This window comes from Pristis pectinata, chromosome 26 (genome assembly GCF_009764475.1).
Source record: "Pristis pectinata isolate sPriPec2 chromosome 26, sPriPec2.1.pri, whole genome shotgun sequence".
Classification (NCBI taxonomy): domain Eukaryota; kingdom Metazoa; phylum Chordata; class Chondrichthyes; order Rhinopristiformes; family Pristidae; genus Pristis; species Pristis pectinata.
The window spans coordinates 3,402,007-3,421,569 of NC_067430.1; the positions used below are offsets into that span (position 1 = coordinate 3,402,007).

Below are 19,563 nucleotides of genomic sequence, written 5' to 3' on the forward strand. Positions count from 1 at the left end.
CAATGTGAAGCCCATCACATCCTTCAACTACCATTATTTCATCATGCTGAATTGATGCTGCCCAATTTAGATTCAGAGCAGAATTTGGGTGATTAAGTTAGATAAGATAAGATATCTTTATTAGTCACATGTACATTGAAGAACACAGTGAAGTGCATCTTTTGCATAGAGTGTTCTGGGGGCAGCCCGCAAGTGTCTCCACGCTTCCGGTGCCAACATAGCACGCCCACAACTTCCTAACCCATACGTCTTTGGAATGTGGGAGGAAACCGGAGCACCCAGAGGAAACCCACACAGACACGGGGAGAACGTACAAACTCCTTCCAGACAGCGTCCGGAATTGAACCCGGGTCACTGACGCTGTAATAGTGTTACGCTAACCGCTACACTACCGTGCCTGCCCTCTGAATGATTCTAACAGAATGATTCACTTCTGAACAGAATGTTTCTCAAGCCATGATCCTCCGGCAGTGAATTATACATTTATATATAACATATTGTTAAGGCCCATTTTAAATTACATTGTTACAGGGGATGATGATTAAGGGAGAATGCAATGCAAGATGTAGATATCATCAATAATACAATATTAAACTGTTGTGAGACACTACATTCCACTGAGAGAACTTCCCATTGAGAATAATTCCACTCATTGTCGATCATGTACATATATATTTGCTTACGTTCAGCTGGTTGGGTTGTGGTGCAGTACACCTGTGTTCACATGTTGCCACAGGGCTCCATTTCATTGCCCATTTTAGTGGAACCACTTTTAGTTGAGGTTTACTTTATTACATTTATTGTTAAGTGTCAGTGAAGTATTCACTAAACCATAACACATACACATTGGAGACTGAACAAAAACACAGCTGCCCACAATCTGTCTCTGTTGAAGACCTTGTGCTGACACCAGTGACACTGAGCAGATATCCTACTGCTTAATGTTTCCCCAAAGTGCATCCCAACTGCTCTAGAGCACTGAAACAAAGGAGTATGTCACAAAAATCTTAAATGTGAGTGTTTTTAAAATAGGAAATAATTCAGCTGAGCAGTATTAAGAGATCGCTTTGGATGAGTTCTTGTCATCTCTTGAACTTCGAATCGAGGCATTACAGTCATTTGAGAGGTTTCGATGAGACAAACTCCTCCTAATGCTGTGTTCAGTATTGATTTTGGACCAAACGCAGAGAAGGCTTACGCAGCCAGATCACGAGTGAGGTCCATTAACTGAAAACGTTGCCAATCAGGCAGGTTTGCCATTAACAAGGATTGTTCTCCACCAGGCCTTCGTCTCTGCACCCTCTGGTCAGGTGATGAACACACTGGTTATAAAGGCTAAAATCTGTTCATTGGCAATCGGGACTTCAGTCACCTGGACACTCAGCTCTGAAATTCGGCCTCCAAACCTTTCCTCTCTACATCCCACTTTTCCTTTAAGACACTTCTTAAAACCCATCTCTCCGACCATTATTTTAGCCACTGGTTTTGTGTTGCACCTTCAGAGAATCAACGTGGAAGAAATAGCTTGACTACTTCAGATCTGGGATGGGTCCCACATATTTGTTGTGTTAAATACTCTCAATCATTCTTGATATCAATGCAAGTTATTTTTGTCTTGGTTTGTTTTCCTTTTTCAATTTCTTTTAGGCTGTTGTCTGTTCAGTAACTTGAGACAAAATGCCATTGTTCCTCTGAAATCACTTTCCTGCATCTTCCCAATGTTAATAGTTTTCATTTCAACTTCACTGCACTTCTTTTATGCTTGAATTAGAACTTCCAACCCTCAGAATCCTAAAATGGTTACAGCACTGAAGGAGGCCATTTGGTCCATTGAGTCAATACCAGCTCAATGTAAGGGCAATCCAACTAGTGTCACTCTCTTGACCTCTCCCAACAACCCTGGCAAATTCTTTCCTTTCAGACTGGTGCAGTTGGTAGAGCCTCGTAGCTCTGAGACCCCGGGTTCAATTCTGACCTCAGGTGCTGCCTGTGTGGAGTTTACGCATTCCCCCTGTGACCTTGTGGGTTTCCTCCTATTTCCTCCCACAGCCCAAAAAAATGCCGCTTAGTAGGTTAATTGGCCACTGTAAATTTGCCTGTGTAGGTGATTGGTAGGAGAGTGGGGAGGGGTGGTCAGAGAAGGATTAGTGTGAAAGTCGGTGTGGACTCAGTGTTTCAATGCTGTATCTCTCCACGACCTCTCACTTATCCAGCTTCCTTTCACCAAACCTACCTCGACTGCAGCCCCTGGCAGTGCATTCCAGGACTTGACTACTTGCTGTGTAAAAAAAGTTTCCTCATGCTACTTCTGATTTGTGCTGGACTTTCCCACGATTCAAGTTATTCTTCCAAATGCACCCATGAGCAACCTGTGAAACTTTCCCTTCTCCTTTGTCCGACCAGACTTACCAGAAACGATAAGGAAATAAGATAAGACATCTTTATTAGTCACATGTACATCGAAACACACAGTGCAATGCATCTTCTTTGCATGTAATGTTCTGGGGGCAGCCCGCAAGTGTCGCCACGCTTCCGGTGCCAACATAGCACGCCCACAACTTCCTAACCCGTACACCTTTGGAATGTGGGAGGAAACAGAGCACCCGGAGGAAACCCACGCAGGCACGGGAAGAACGTACAAACTCCTTACAGACAGATAATGTAGACACTCCTCATGCAGTCACTGAAAAAAAAACAGATGCAGTGGCTTTCAGAGTGTTGAGGATTATGGATATTGTGGTCCAGAGAACAGATGAATGTTTGAGTCAAACAATGAAGGAAGTATTTGGCAGAAGTTGACGCAAATGGTCGTGTGATGAAACTACATTGAATGTTGTCCATCCAGGGCTGTAAGCCCGATTTGTGATTTTATCTCTTAAGTTTGCAGCCAGTATCTTGCAATATGGTTTACCAAAAGCTGCTCCTCAAATGGAGTATTTTTACTGTCCCACAGGGTAAGGAACAACAGAGTTACTCCACACTGAAAGCCAGGGGGACAAGTGTGACTGTCTCCAACCTGAAACCTGGAACCCGTTATGTATTTCAGGTGCGAGCGCGAACATCAGCTGGGTGTGGACGCTTCAGTCAGACTGTAGAGATTGAAACTGGGAAAATAGGTAGGTGCTACATGGGTTCCCGCTCTATGGGTCGGTCAAATCCTCACAGGGGTGTCAAGTGGAGGAACAGGGCAGTGCTGAGGGCTAGGATTTGCTGGTTATGCACACGTGCATGTTCCCACATCCAACAACTTACACCTGTGACCTGCTTCATTGGAATGATAAACCTCCCACCCCAACTCTGGGCTTGGTTAAACCAATGCTGGGCAGACCCCCATTCACCCACAGATTCTTCAATAAGACCACTGCTTGTTCTTCCATATCCTGTTGTGTCCCTGCCCACCCTGCTCAATTCCCTTCGTACGTTAGCCCCTCCATCCCAGGAATCAGCCTGATGATACAAAGTGGGAAGGCAAGGAGGACCCACAGGATGTAGATAGGTTAAGTGAGTGGGCAGGAACTTGGCAGATGGAGTATAATGTCAGAAAATTGGAGGTTATCCAATTTGGAAGAAAGGATGAAAAAGCAAATTGTTCTTTCAATTAAGCCCACACCTCAACATTCCCAGGATACACACCCTGACATTCCCAAACACACACCTTGACAATCCCAGGACACATACCCCAACATTCCCAGACACACACCCCAACACCCCCAGACCCACACCCTGACATTCCCAGGATACAGATCCTGACATTCCTGGGACACACATCCCGAAATTCCCTGTGTCTGCACTCCGACACTCCCAGACCCACACTCCAACACCACCAGACCCACACACCAACATTCCTGGGATATACACCCCAACATTCCCAGACAACATCCTGACATTCCCAGACTCACACCCTGATATTCCCAGGGCACACACCCTGACATTCCCAGACCCACACCCCAACGTTCCCAGGCCAACACCCTGACTATCCCAGACCCACACCCCGACATTCCCAGGACACACACCCCAACATTCCCAGAACCACACCCTGACGCTGCCAGGTACACACCCCGGTGCTCCCAGACCTACACCCCGACACATCCTGATCAACACCCCGAACAGAGCCTGAATTCTCTGGTCTAAATCGTTTCTCTCTGGACTGTCTTGTGAGTTGATGACAAGTTAAGATTTATAACCATCCTTTCCTCAGCACTGCTCCTTTGATGAATTAACATTTCATGGGGGAGCTGAGAGTCGCCCTCCCAAGTTAATGCACAGATTATACCCTGTGATGTATGGGAATGGCTCAACAAGCTACATATAAATGCATTGCCTTTGGCCCTATTACTGAATGCAGGTTATGGTGTGCACATTCAAGGTCACCATGGTAACCACAGGGCAATAATTTCAAGCCTCAGTTGTAGCAAAATATTTGCATAAAGTCTGTCATAACTACCCTGAAACTATTTAGCTCTCTTTATAATTGAGATGTCTGTTCGATTACATTTTTGATTAAAATTGATCTCCATGGCAACCATAGTAAAAATAATTGCATCACTGGAAATTGGCGTCACATTTGTCTCAATCATTGGTTATTAAAGGAAAATATCAGATTCTTCATTTGTTTAATTGCTGACTAATTGTAGAGTGACAACAAATTGAAAATATCAGTTTAACAACATTCTTCTCTTTCTCCTTTAGTCTCCCTCCGATATGATACCACCACAATAATCTGGATCTGTTTTGCTTTGGTGATGGGGCTTATCATTCTCCTTGCAATGTTTATCTGCAGAAAAAGGTAAAAATGGGTGAATAACGTAACAATTGGTGGGATCTATTGCAATCCCATCACTTTATTTACTGTGGCACAGACATCCTCAATACAATGTCAACCCAGGTTCTTTCTGAGAAAGGCTTGTTAACCCTTCTAGAATGTCCCCACTGCCAGCCTGGTACAGTGAGGAAGGCCAGTCAGGTCATCTTCAGCTATCAGTCACCTTGAACCATCAGGCTCTGCTCCCTTTGTTGTATTTATTTATTTATAAAACAAAGTAACATTCTCTCTCTCCACCCCCTCCCCCCCCCCCAATTCGGCAGAAGATACAAGAGCCTGAAAGCACGTACCACCAGGCTCAAGGACAGCTTCTATCCCACTGTTATAAGACTATTGAGCGGTCCCCTCGTACAATAAGGTGGACTCTTGACCTCACAATCTACCTTGTTATGGCCTTGCACCTTATTGTCTACCTGCACTGCACTTCCTCTGTAACTGTAACACTTTATTCTGCATTCTGTTTTCCTTTGTACTACCTCAATGCACTGATGTAATGAAATGATCTGTATGGATGGCACGCAAAACAAAGTTTTTCACTGTGCCTCGGTACGTGTGACAATAATAAACCAATTTACCAATTTAAACAAATCCTAAGAATGGTTCCCCAGAAGGCCTTCCTGTCAGATTTTTTTCTGGTTTGACTCTGTATTCTCTTATCCGCCACTTTTAGTTAAAAGTTAAATTTCACAGGAATCTTGTGCATTCCTTCAATTGTTTTGTATCAGTTTTCGGGATTATGTCTCCTCTCTGCCCCTCCTTTACTCAACCCCTCCTCTCTGACTTGAAAATTCCAGGTCCTTCCACTTGCTCGTCAATCAGACCTTCTCTCCATCGCCCTGTTTCTGTGGCATCTTCTTTCTCAGTGACTGAAACTAGACTCAGCTGTGTGACCAAACATTGCAGAGTTTGATCACTGCTCCTGGAAGTAGTACTGCCTGGAGTACAACTAGTTTTGGCTTTGCTGATTATTATTCTGCAGGTTGGACATGTTGAGTGTTGAGTTTCCATCAAATATGCACATTGTACATTTTGTACTTTATATTTAACCCAATCAGCTCCTGTTCAGACCAGTCACTTAACCCACCCTATAATCTCAGAGCTGGGACGTTCAGCTCTGTTATTCCTCCAAATCTGATGGGAAGAGCCATCATTCCCTACTTCATGGATCAGTGTTTTAACTGCATAAGACATTTGAACATTCAGAGAGAGCTGTGGATGCAACACTGCATCTTTATACAGCCTTGTTTACAAACAAGTGCAACCAAAAGGTAATTCAAAGCAATCATTACAACACTTAATATTGTACTTCAATGGATGAAGTCTTGTAAAAGAAAGATCACGGGGTAACTGAGAGTCGCTCTCAGCATAAGTACAGATTGTGCTTTGTGAACTAAAGGAATGGCTCAATAGGCCACAGATAAAGACATTGCCTTTGGTCCTATTATTGAATGCAGGTTATGGTGTGCATATTCAAGGTCACCATGGTAACTGCAGGGCAATAATATCAATAATTTCATCAACTGAGAAATAGAGCAGAGAGGACCTTTATACTAGAATAATTTTTCTATCAGAATTATTGTTTTTTGTCCATTTTATTAAGCAGTGATAATTCTTACCAAGGGAATCCTGTCTTGAAAGTTTACATGCATACATGCTGTTGTGGAAATGATTTAAGGATTACACAGAAGTTCTTGGGATCATAGAGTTCAATATAAACAACATATCTCAGCTGTGGCAGTAGTTCCTAACACCTTGTTGAGAGGAGAAAAAGACCCTGAGCTATTTGAGCATTACAAGCTAGTTAAAGGCTGTGTTGTTTGCTGGTCACTGGATGTCAATGATTCTCCAATGGAAGCTGATAGGCCCATTGTGTGCACTGCCCCGGCTGAATATCCTATCCCAGAGACTCATGTCTACCTAGATTACATTTCTCTGCAGACTGTACAAAATGAAGAGAGAGACCTACCACATTTCTGTGGAAATCTACATCTCTTCGATACATACGTGCGCAAAAAGCTGCTGCAGGGCGTCAAAGAGGTAAAAGAAATACTCATATGCAGATATACATAGATTTATGTGTATGGAGATGCATGTAGGTACATATATTTATCATTAAATAGGAGAATGTGCACACCATCCACAGCTGCAAGGAACTTGCTTTTCAGTCCTGTTTTTCATGTAATCAGAAGGCAGAATATTACAGTGATAAATCTGTGATGGTTGTTCGTTGTAAGATTAATCCAAGGGTACCCTAATTAAATCCAATTCATTTACATTACATTTACTCTTCATTCAGTTGTCACTTTCCCCAAACTCCCTGCCCAGACTTTTGTTTAATTTTACTCTATTTTGCCAAATCTGCTATTGTTCTCCTTATCCTGACCTGCCTTAAGTCTAAACCGTTTGACATACTTCCTGCCTTGCTTCCCACTTGATGCCGGAATAATTTTAAGGAAATGTTTAATTGAATCCTTTGCTGATTAAGAAAAGGTGTAACCTATTCACATCCAAGTCTATCGTCAGAATATAGACAACATCTGCAGCTCACTGCAGGAGTTTCTGCAGGAAAATAAGAGAGCAAGTTAATGTCACTCAGGTGCTTTCTGACACTAAGAGAATCAAGGGACATCGGGACAGTGCAGGAAAATGTCACTGAGGTAGAAGGTCAGCCATGGTCTTGTGGAATAGTGGAGCAGGTTCAGGACAGGACAGTCTGTTCCTACTTCTGATTCTTATGTTCCTATGAGAATGCTTTTCCATTCCATAGGAGTCTTCGCTTGAGCACAGCGATTGAAAGTAAATCCAGTACCATGAATAGGATCTGCAATTTTCAATTTTAATAATTCAATAAATAACAATGACAATTTATAGCCAAGTTTATCATTCTAACTCCATGACAAGCACTTTCAATCTTAGGAGTGCATCATCATACCTCACTGTGGTCTTTAACACCAGCAGTCAGGAAGAGGAACAAACCGGGGTGTTATATTGCACTGAATATGTGGGAATGTACATCCATATGGAGACATAGTTGAAAAGAGCTGTTTTTGAGGGTTTATTTCGGTACATTCATACATTTTAAGGTCATTTTCTGGAGTGGAGCCAAGTAGTTATCAAAAATTGAAGATCAGAAAAATGCAAATGCTGGAAACCTGAAATAAAGATACAAACACGAGGGTATTGGTATTGGTATTCATTTATTCTTGTCACTTGTACCGAGGTACAGTGAAAAACTTCTCTTGCATACCGTTCGTACAGATCAATTCCTTACACAGTGCTTTGAGGTAGTACAGAATGCATTGAGGTAGTACAGGGTAAAAACAATAACAGAATACAGAGTAAAGTGTCACAGCTACAGAGAAGTGCATTGCAGGTAGACAATAAGGTGCAAGGTCAAACAAGGTAGGTTGTGAGGTCAAGAGTCCATCTCAATGTATAACAGAACGGTTCAGTAGTCTTATCACAGTGGGATAGAAGCTGTCCTTGAGCCTGGTGTTATGTGCCCTCAGGCTCCTGTATCTTCTACCTGATGGGAGAGGGGAGAAGAGAGAATGACCCGGGTGGGTGGGGTCCCTGATTATGCTGGCTGCTTCACCAAGGCAGCGGGAGGCATAGACAGATTCCACGGAGGGGAGGCCGGTTTCCGTGACGCGCTGGGCTGTGTCCACAACTCTTTGCAGTTCCTTGCGGTCCCGGGCAGAGCAGTTGCCGTACCAAGCCATGATGCATCCTGATAGGATGCTTTCAATGGTGCATTGATAAAAGTTGGTGAGTGTCAAAAGGGACATGCCAAATTTCTTTAGCCTCCTGAGGAAGAAGAGACACTGGTGAGATTTCTTGGCCATGATGTCTACGTGCTTGGACTAGGACAGGCTATTGGTGATGTTCACTAAGCTACATATCTACAAAATAAGGGGCCTGTCATTTAAAACTGAGCTGCTGAGAAATTTCTTGGTGGTGAATCTCTGGAATTTTCTGCTGTAAAGAGTGATGGCGTCTGGATCGTTAGATGTGTTTAATGTGGAGATGAAGAAGTATTTGAAAGATCGAGGAATTGAGGGTTATGGGGAACTGGCACAGAAGAGGAGTTGAGGCCACACTGATCAGCCATGATCATATTGACTGGTGGGGCGGGAATGAGGGGCCAAGTGGTCTATTCCTGCTCCTATTTTCTTGTGTTCTTGCGAAAGTTCTCAACAACCTTGGCAGGTCAGGCAGAATCTTTGGGATGAGAAACAAAGTTAACATTTCAGGACAATGGCCTTTTGTCAGCACTAATAGGTCAGTTGACTCGATTTCTCTTGCTACAGATTCTACCTGACCTGTTGAGTGTTTCCAAAAGATTACTCCAATAAATTGCATATTTTTTTAATCAGACATTGTAATTTTCTGCTGTCAATTGACATAAACTGACTGACATAGAATTCAGCAAAGATAGAAGATTGCTTTGTTCAGTAGAATGAGAACCAAGGGAAATGACAATTTCAGTGAAAATAAAACAAACACAGATGCTGGAAATATGAACTAAAAACAGAAAGTGTTGAAAACACTCAGTGGGTCAGGCAGCATCCGTAGCAAGCGAAATAATTCTTTTGAAATTCTAATTTGACAGGTTCTGTGATGGTCAGTAATCTATTCTGTCCTGTGTTCAACCAATACAAACCACAGATCCAACTTTGAAGAAAGCCTTTACAAGAAGTTACTAAGTTGAGGGCACATTAATAGCTAGTCTAGACATGAAGTCCATGCCATGTAAGAGTCACATAAGGACTAGATAATAACCCTGTGGACTGTGTTACTGATCAAACACTGCTCTAAACGGAAGGTCCCTCTTGCTCCACTGTAATGTGGGTTATTTTTTTCTTACAGGAGGTGTGGGTACAGTAAAGCGTTTCAGGATCCTGATGAAGAGAAGATGTATTACCAAAATGGACACCGTAAGTACAGCAGTAATATTCAATTAGTTCAAGGAGAATGAAATATCTTCTATATAGTATCGCTGTCTTCCTACCTATGACACAGGGGGAGGGAATTTGATCCATTAGGTCCATGCCAGCTCCCAACAGTAACATGCCATCAGTCCAATCCCTCCCTCCTTATTTCCCTGCAACCCATTCTCTCTACCTACCTTCACTCGGAATAATTTACAGTAGCCATTTAAGCTACCACCACGTTTTGGGGATGTGGGGTATGTACAACAATTAATTTTCACACAGGTTATCCCACACACACCAAATGAATCACTATCCAAGTAGTTTGGTCAGAGTACCACTGATTAAGCAAGAAATAAATTGGTATTGGTATTGGTTTATTATTGTCACTTGTACCGAGGTACAGTGAAAAGCTTGTCTTACAAACTGATCGTACAGGTCAATTCATTACACAGTGCAGTTACATTGAGTTAGTACAGAGTGCATTGAGGTAGTACAGGTAAAAACAATAACAGTACAGAGTAAAGTGTCACAGCTACAGAGAAAGTGCAGTTCAATAAGGTGCAAGGTCACAACAAGGTAGATCGTGAGGTCATAGTCCATCTCATTGTATAAGGGAACCGTTCAATAGTCTTATCACAGTGGGGTAGAAGCTGTCCTTAAGTCTGGTGGTACGTGCCCTCAGGCTCCTGTATCTTCTACCTGATGGAAGAGGAGAGAAGAGAGAATGCCCTGCGTGGGTGGGGTCTTTGATTATGCTGGCTGCTACACCAAGACAATAGGAGGTAAAGACAGAGTCCAATATTGGCCAAGACAATAAAGGAATTGCAGGTCCTTATTCAAATACTATTAGAGGATGTTTTATGTCTATGGAGCTCGCAGGTAGGACCTTGGTCCAAGCACCCATTCTATAGGGAGGAGAGGCAACTGCACTGTGACCTGGTTTGTATCCCACATTTGTGGCTTGGTAGCACATTATAACTCCTAAATAAACTTTTCCCAAGTGACATTATAGTGCATCCAAACAATGGACAATATTTTTAGCTCTTATTCATTTGATCCCTTTTAAATCTGTGTGAAAACCTAAGAAATATTCAGTGACTGATAGACAAACTGTTCAGCATAAACAGAAGCAGGACGTATCCAGCAGTGTTAGTCAGGAAAGTCCCATATTTAAATTACAATATGTGCAAAAACTGACTGGTTTTCTTTTAATCAATTTATAGGAATTTGGCACCACTGATAAGTTCAGCATTCACTGTCCTCTTCTAACTATCTTTGAGAAGATGGTGATGAGTGGACTCTTGAACCATTGCAGTCCTTCCTATGCTGTTGGATTATTGGATTAATCCAGCTCCAATAATACTCACAAAACCCAATGATAAAGCAGGAATGTTCGGCACCCCCACCCAGCATGCTGAGCATTCGTTTTCTTCACCAACGGTACACAATAACTGTAACAGGTATCATCTTCAAACCTCACTGCAAGAATTCACCAAAGGTACTCCAAAAACATCTCCCAAATCCACAACCTCAGTCATCAAGGAGGGCACTGAGTGCAGTGGATCACTACCACCTGTGCTCCTCTCCAAGTCACACATCATCCAATTTGCCAATATATCTCTGCTCCTTGGCCATTGCTTTGTGGAGTCCAGAGGTGAGCCAGTTGCCAGCCTCTGATCTCTTCTTCTCAGCCATGATACTTATTTGTCTTCTTCATTTATGTTTCTGGTCAATGTTCAGCACAAGTTGATGGGGGTTTCAGGGATACACAACAAGTGAGGTAACATCTACCATCTCTTCAGGTTGATGATCTTCCATCAGAACTGGGAGAAATTAAAGGTGAAAAAAATAAGTTGCAGATAAAGTGGAGGGGGGGGAGAGAACAAGAGGGATTGTGTGTGATAGGATGGAGACCAGGAGAGACTGATTGACACAGGTAGCAGAGATGCCAGTGGAGAGAGGGTAGTAAAGGCTAATGATAACAAACTGATCTGTGAGGTGCAATATGTTGTATGTTAAGCTGCTGTTTATAAAGTTTATAAAGGCAGGCACAGTAGTGTAGCGGTTAGCATAATGCTTTACAATGCCGGTGACCTGGGTTCAATTCCGGTTGCTGTCTGTAAGGAGTTTGTATATTTTTTTTATTTACAGTGTGGTAACAGGCCCTTCCGGCCCAACGAGTCCGCGCCGCCCGTTTTAAACCCATTTTAACCTACCCGTATGTCTTTGGAATGTGGGAGGAAACCGGAGCACCCGGAGGAAACCCACGCAGACACGGGGAGAACGTACAAACTCCTTACAGGCAGTGACGGGAATCGAACCCCGATCGCTGGCACTGTAATAGCGTCGCGCTAACCGCTACACTACCGTGCCGCCCCATGTTCTCCCCGTGTCTCGGTGGGTTTCCTCTGGGTGCTCAGGTTTCCTCCCACATTCCAAAGACGTACGGGTTAGGAAGTTGTGGGCATGCTATGTCCGCATGGGAAGCATGGTGACTCTTGTGGGCTGCCCCCAAAACCCTCTATGCAAAAAAAAATGTGATTCACTGTGTGTTTTGATGTACAAATGACTAATAAAGATATCTTATGTCTGCATTCATTCATCTCTTAGCTCCTTTTAAGGATTTGCTATCCAAGTCTCTCTTCTTTTAAAGTTTAACTGAATGTCAAATTCCCAGCCATATTTATTATATTTTCCACATTGGTATAGGACCCTGTCGAAGATATGCTGATATTCAGTCTAAACGTGACTAATTCATATCTTGCGATCATGTTTGAAATAGTGTCACAAAAACTGTTGTGTTGTTGCTTTAACAGTCAGATTCCCAGACCCAAAGATTTATGTCGACCCTCACACCTACGAAGACCCAGGTCAAGCAGTCCGAGAATTTGCCCGAGAAATAGAGGCATCACGAATAAAAATCGAGAAAGTTATTGGCTCAGGTGAGAAATTCATTTGTTTTTTTCTCTTTTAGCAATAGATATGATCATTGCAGAGGCTTCTGTGATTACTTATTCTCAGGTCATGACAGGGCAGGTTTTATACTCCTGATTCAGTTCTTTTGAGGACATTAATGTGTTGTGTCACTTCTGTTGATTTCAGTAGGACTGAATATCAAGCCAATATTGTTCACTTAGCACCAAAATCCAAAGCAAGTGTTTACCCCTTGGAATCCATGAGATTTGGGCCTTTGCTTTCATTACTTTGCTGTTATACAGGTGAATTCGGTGAAGTGTGCTACGGTCGTCTGAAATTGCCGGCAAAACGAGAGATCCCTGTGGCTTTAAAAACTCTCAAAGCAGGATACACAGAAAAACAGAGGCGGGACTTCCTGAGTGAGGCCAGTATCATGGGACAATTTGATCATCCCAACATCATCCGTCTGGAAGGAGTTGTAACTCGAAGTGAGTACTGAAATGGCAGTAGTTTCAAGGATAGCTATTACTCTTCTCTATAATGACTGTACTTAACTGTAATATCTGCTTTGTTGGCAATAAATTTATCAGCCCAGAGTTTCCTTGGAGTGGCTCCCATGTTAGACCAAAGCTGCAGTGAATTTACAGGGTACCTCTGGGCAAACCCTGAGCCATTTCACATAATTTGATAAATACTCAGAAATATTGATGTTATTTTGATCATTTGTGGGACTTTGACAACTTAGGAACTTTTGATAAGTGAACGGTTCAGGTAATCTGGGTGAGGACAAGTTTAAAGTTACCAAACATCATGGCTTGGAAATTGGTTCAGGTATTACGGTATGTTCTTGTGTGCTATGTAACCCAATTTCCATGAAAGGGAACACTTTAATGAAAGTTGGGGGCTTCATTCATGTGGTATAGAGAACCCCAGATGTGCACAGAGGCACTCAACAGCAGCCAACTCATCTGGGCACTGCATCTGGGATTTTCCATGGGGTATGAGTTGTTCCTATGGTCACTTGTACAGAAGTCGGAGTCCAAAATGCTGGTGGTTAGCTTCTGTGTGAGTTAAAGTGGAACTCCTTGGGCAGGTTCCATCCCAGTACTGGAAACCCAAACTAATATGGCCCGTTAAGTGATTTATTTACTTGCTTCTATTCAGGGTCCCGAGCTTCAGTGATGGTAACACCCCCAAACCCCAGCCAAGATCATCTCCCTAGCTAAACCTCCCACTCTCACTCACTGATCACTTGATCCAACCCAAGCCAACCACCCAAACAGCTGACATTGACCATCAACACCTCTATGGGCAGCACGGTGGTGTCTCACAGCTCCAGTGACCCAAGTTCAATCCTGATGCTGGGTGCTGTCTGTATGGAGTTTACTCGTTCTACCTCTGGTTTTCTCCCTTATTCCAAAGACACGCTGGCTGTTGTTTAATTAGCCACTATGAATTGCCTCTAGTGTGTAGATGATTGGAGGCAGTTGACGGGATGGGGCTGTGGGGGGAGATAAAATGGTATTAGTCTAGGATTAGTGTAACTGGGTGTCTGATGGTCAGCACAGACTTAGTGGACTGAAAGGCCTGTTTCTGTGTTGGGCAACTCCAGGCTGATCAAAGACCCCTTCTACAGCATCCACATTGACCTCAAACCCTGACCGATGTTTGCAGCCCATCTCAGCAGCAATCCCCAGCAGCCGACCTTCACCACAACCCCTCTACTCATTGATCTGATCTTCCCCTTGCCGCCTCCTTGCTCACCAGACCCAGAGTTGGCTCCCTTGGTTTTGTTTGCACATTCCCCAGCGAGCGGAAAGCCTTGGCTGGGGAAAGTCCTACTCAGTCGTACACTAACCCTTGCACCCTGTGTGCCATTGAATCTCATCATGCTGGGCCCAGGGACAAAGTGGTTGCCCACTGCACTGCGACTGCCTAACATGCCTTGGTAGGTACAGACAGAAGTCTCAGCATATGACCTCCTGTTACAGTTATTGGCTAAAGACCAAGAGGGAGATGAGACTTTTCAATGCAGTGGGTTGATGTGATCCTTCATGGTTTGCTTGGGGGTGGTGGGGTGGTTGATGGAAGCAGATTCAATGGTACGTTTGAGAAAGGAATTATATAAATACAGGAAAAAAGGTGGGAAGAGAGCCAAGCTGCTTATTTCTTTCAATGACTCCAGCATAGACCTGAATGATCTCTTTTCAGGTCTATTCAGGACCTGAATAAGCCTGAATGTATCTAATAGACCACAGAATTCTCATAAAATTGTTAAATGTTGTTGTAAGGGAATTTAGTATTGGTCCATTACGTTCTCCAGAGGTAGTGGCCCAGAATTTCCTTGTAGCATGAGCCCCCAATGCTCAATACTTGACTTTTATCGAAAGTGCAGAGTTACCTTTTGTAGATCCGTCCCCTTCTCACAGTCTGTCCTGAACCTTATAGCCAGGTCCTACATGGTGACCAGGATCGGAGGGACCAGAGCACGCTGATAAAGCTTTGACGGCAAGCCCCTGACTTAGCTGGCTGTCAGACCTGTCAATTGCTATGCGTCTTTCTAAATGCTTCTGCTATTCAAAAACTGTTTCAATCACACAATGAATTTTTTAAATTATTAAAAATCCAAGAGAGATAAACTAAACTAAAATGCAAAAGTAGTTTTAAACAATTAAAATCATTTAATTCATCGAAAAAATTGTCAATGACATAATGCTTAAACATACACCTTTCATCTCTTGTTCCCACAAGATTGGGATTGTCCCTGTTGGGTCCCACAGACAGATCTCCCAGCAGCACTGCAGGCTGACCCTCTGCCAGGTCTCCATGGGCAGTCACAGCACAGTCTGGTGAAAAGTGGTCAGTTGTCTTAGACTCTCTCACATGTGAGAATCCTGACCTTGATGGCACTTAATCTGGGGAATGCCAGCAGTTTCATACCAAACTCCTGGCGCTTCCACAGGGACTTCAGTCCAATATTTTCTCTTGTGGAAAGAATTTTTTTAAAAAATGCAGATACTGAAAATCATAAATAAAAACAGAAAATACTTGAAACACTGAGCAGATAAGGCAGCATCTGTGGAAACAGGAACAGAGTTAACATTTAAGGTTGAAGAACCTTTATCAGTTCTGGTGAAGAGTCTTCAGCCTGAAGCATTAACTGTCTTCACACAAATGATGCCTGAACTTCTGAGATTTTCCAGCATTTTCTGTTTTATTATTTTCGTCTCTTGTGACCTCACTGAATCTGCCAACAATGCATGTTAGAATTAGGATAAGGGGGTGCTGAAAACAAGAGGGCATAGCTTTAAGATCAGAGATCGGAGGCGGGAGGTTTAAAAGAAACATCAGGGGCAGCTTCTTCATGCAAAGGGTGGTGCGTATTTGGAATGAGCTGCCAGAAATAGTGGTTGAAGCGGGCATATTAGCAACATTTAAAAGCCATTTAGATAAGTACATGGATAGGAGAGGTTTAGAGGGCTATGGGCCAAACACGGGCAGGTGGGACTAGCTTGGTGGACAACACAGTCGGCAAGGACGAGTTGGGCCGAAGGGTCTTTTTCCATGTTGTATGACTCTATGACTGATTTTAATGTAATGGTGGAAATAACAAACCCAAAATACTTAATATGTGCTTGCGGTAATCATCCAAAATCAGAAGACTATCGCTTAAGTGTCTGTAATCTATGGTGTATTTTAGTACATCAGCCCTTTACTTTCACCGTGCAGTTTGGTTTAACTACTGCATCCTTTCTGAATACCTCATAAAAACAGCAGATCATCAATCGCATTCACTCTTTCTTGCAATTAAACATTGAACAATATTTGTCCATGAGCCATTTCAGCCTAATTTATCCAGTAGCTGAATCAGTCTGTCTGCAGTCACATTTCAAGGAGTTGAAACTGCTCAAATCAGTTCTCGCTTTCCCAACAGAATCCGAGAATTATAAAATTATTAGACATAGAATCCTAGAATTATCCAGCAGAGAAACAGGCCTTTCAGCCTAACTCATCCATGCTAACCAAGTCACCTAACTGAGCTAGTCCCATTTGCCTGCATCTGGCCTATATTCTTCCAAGCCTTTGCTATCCACGTAGGTCGAAAAATCTTTTAAACATTGTAATTGTACCCGCCTTTATCACTTGCTGTGGCTGCTCGTTCCAAATACCCACCACCCTCTGTGTGAAAAAGTTGCCCCTCAGGTCCCTTTTAAATCTTTCCCCTCTCATTTTAAACCTTTGCCCTCTAGTTTGGACTTCCCTACCCTGGGGAAAAGACTTTGGCTATTCACCTTATCTTTGTCCTTCATGATTTTATTAACCTCTATGAAGTCACCCCTCAGCCTCATCCACTCCAGGGAAAAAAGCCCCAGCCTATCCAGCCTTTTCTTATAACCCAAACCCTCCAGTCCCCATAACATCCTCGTAAATCTTTTTTGCACCACCTCCAGCTTAATGACATCTTTCCTATAGCAGGGTGACCAGGACTGCACACAGAACTCTAAATCTGGCCTTGCCAACGATTTGCTCCAGAGCAAAGCTTTGCTCTGGATCTGCCCTTTCCTCTTAGAAGATCAAGTTGGTTCTCAGGTACAACATGTCCAGCCCTGAGACAGGACCCTTCCTCCCAATGTCTGACCCAATTACTGCTGAAGTTTCGGGACTTGACCCAATCTAGAGCATGTTGTTCTACAACCTTTACCCTTCATGCAGGAAACAGTGGTACACTTAATTGCAAATAAATTGGCTTTATTTCTTTCCGTGAAATAACATTAGTATTGACCCACACAAAATCAGTCATTAATGAGATGCTATCGATGCGCTTTCATTAGCTGTGATCTCATCACTCATTCATTTTCTGGGAACCGTTTCCTTCATTTCATTCATAAGAACTGATCAAAGTTATGTCCTGCAGTAAACATATCTTCGCTGCTCAAAACCAAAGCGTCTGGCTTGAATACATAATGGGTCAATTAGTCAAAGTACAAATGAAATACTCACCATCAAATGCAGGATTAGGACAGGCTCCTTTTATTTAGACAGCACAGTCAATCTGGGTGATTGCAAACTTGTTCTTTATTTGTGAATGAAATGCAGAGTGTTGTTCCCATGAAATTAATGAATGGATGGCAAGGCTCCAGATCTAGGTCTGCACATCAATGCCATTACATCATTGATTACTGAGTTTGGAGCTCCACTAAGCAATGCACATGCAATAGAGCGGCTGATGTGCCTAGTCCTGGTTTTAATCATCCACATTTTGCACCTGATAGTGAATAGAAGATAACTTTGGATTGGTGCAGAGACGTAGAAAATTCTTCCTCATTGCTCTTATGTATATGATCATATTCACTCACAGTATCAGCCTCAATCTCAACCAACCTTGGCAAACATCAACACACTCTGTACTAACCCACTGTAACTGCACTGTGTAATGAATTGACCTGTAGAATCGGTACGCAAGCAAGTTTTTCACTGTACCTCGGTACAAGTGACAATAATAAACCAATACCAATACCAAAACCGTCCTGCTACTTAAGTTGTGTGGTCTCTGATGCTGATCTCAATATAAGGCAGGAGGCACTAGACTCCCAGTACTTCACTGATATTCCACCTGGGCATCTGTTTGAAATTTAACACCAACTGGAGAAAAATATCTGACTTCAGATTTAATCTTCCTCTGATTTTCCATCTGACTTCAACAACTGTTAACAAGCTGTCAGCCAACATTTTGTGAGGAATTGCGTTTCCATCACTTTAGTTAATTGCCTCTCAGCTCAGGAGGAATGATTTACCCTGGATAGCTTATGATGTTGTAATAAATTTACAGTCATGATCAGCATTCCTCAGGAATCTCCTCACCTCCTGATTTTTAAATGTTCATGACGTTGGCAATGGTGGTAAGACAACTATTTATTGACCAAGAGAAGTGTTGGTGACCCTTTTTTTTGAACTGCTCTGGTTCATGTCGTGTAGGAGCAATCACAGTAAGCTTGACAAAAATGCAAGGGAGACGTAACTAGACCTGTTGAAGCTGGTCATTCTTTGAAGCTTACTGCCATGGTTTTCATGCTGCTTCTCAGCCCAAGTTACATCTGCTTACACTTCATGAGAAAAATTACACAATGGCAAAAGTATCATAGTTTCCTCCATTTCCCTGTACATATCATGTTTGCAATCCTTTTTAAATACCTCAATTTTCCTTTGCATCTCCAGTATCTGAGACAATATTTGCACACTTCTCTAATTATTTCTTTCATAAGTTTACTCTTCCCCTTGTAAATTGGGTTCTAAGTTTCTATCCCCTTATTTAGAATTCCTCTGTGAACCATTTCCCTCTCAGGGCTAACAACTCACATTTGTGTGTTAACAAATTCACCTCCTCAATTCCTAGTGAAATAATTCTAGGTCACCCGACTGTATAAACCAGTCTCTTCAATCAAGGCGTTGTTCTGTGGAAACATTGATGGATTTCCTTCAAGCTTAAGAAGTCTTCATCTGTTCCCTTCCCAGTGTGCAGAACCAGCTCTGATAATTGAAATGAACTCTGTGTATTTGCAGGACCATATCCATGGATTATATTCCATACCTTGTTCATGAACATGACACGTGCTCTCCTCTTACACTTTAACTAGATGACACACGCTGTACTTCTGCTCACAAATTTCCCAGTTTGTACGTTAAGTTCTCCTTAATCTTTCCCACTGACTTTGGCACACCTCACTCTGTATCCAAGTAGTGTTGCCGGGCAGCTGTTTCTAACTGTCTACAGAGGAGCCCCGCACAATCACAAAGAAGACGGGAAGCTTTGAAGCTGTGTGATGTCTCTGCCTGAGCCACATTTCACAACAGCAAAACCGGCAAGGGTCTGGCATTGCCTCATTGATGCAG

At 42.8% G+C, this 19,563-nt stretch overlaps 1 protein-coding gene across 3 annotated transcripts in view; it reads left to right on the forward strand.

The window, feature by feature from the left end:
• epha8 (eph receptor A8) overlaps nucleotides 1–19,563 on the forward strand; it is a 306,232-nt gene that overhangs the window by 196,563 nt on the left and 90,106 nt on the right. For 2 of the 3 annotated variants that reach the window (XM_052039034.1, XM_052039032.1), the window contains exons 5-10: nucleotides 2,954–3,116; nucleotides 4,690–4,786; nucleotides 7,308–7,340; nucleotides 9,692–9,759; nucleotides 12,573–12,698; nucleotides 12,975–13,160. In XM_052039034.1, coding sequence (XP_051894994.1) covers nucleotides 2,954–3,116; nucleotides 4,690–4,786; nucleotides 7,308–7,340; nucleotides 9,692–9,759; nucleotides 12,573–12,698; nucleotides 12,975–13,160 — 673 coding nt within the window. The remainder of the gene's footprint in view (nucleotides 1–2,953; nucleotides 3,117–4,689; nucleotides 4,787–7,307; nucleotides 7,341–9,691; nucleotides 9,760–12,572; nucleotides 12,699–12,974; nucleotides 13,161–19,563) is intronic. The other variant, XM_052039035.1, reaches the window with a different exon arrangement.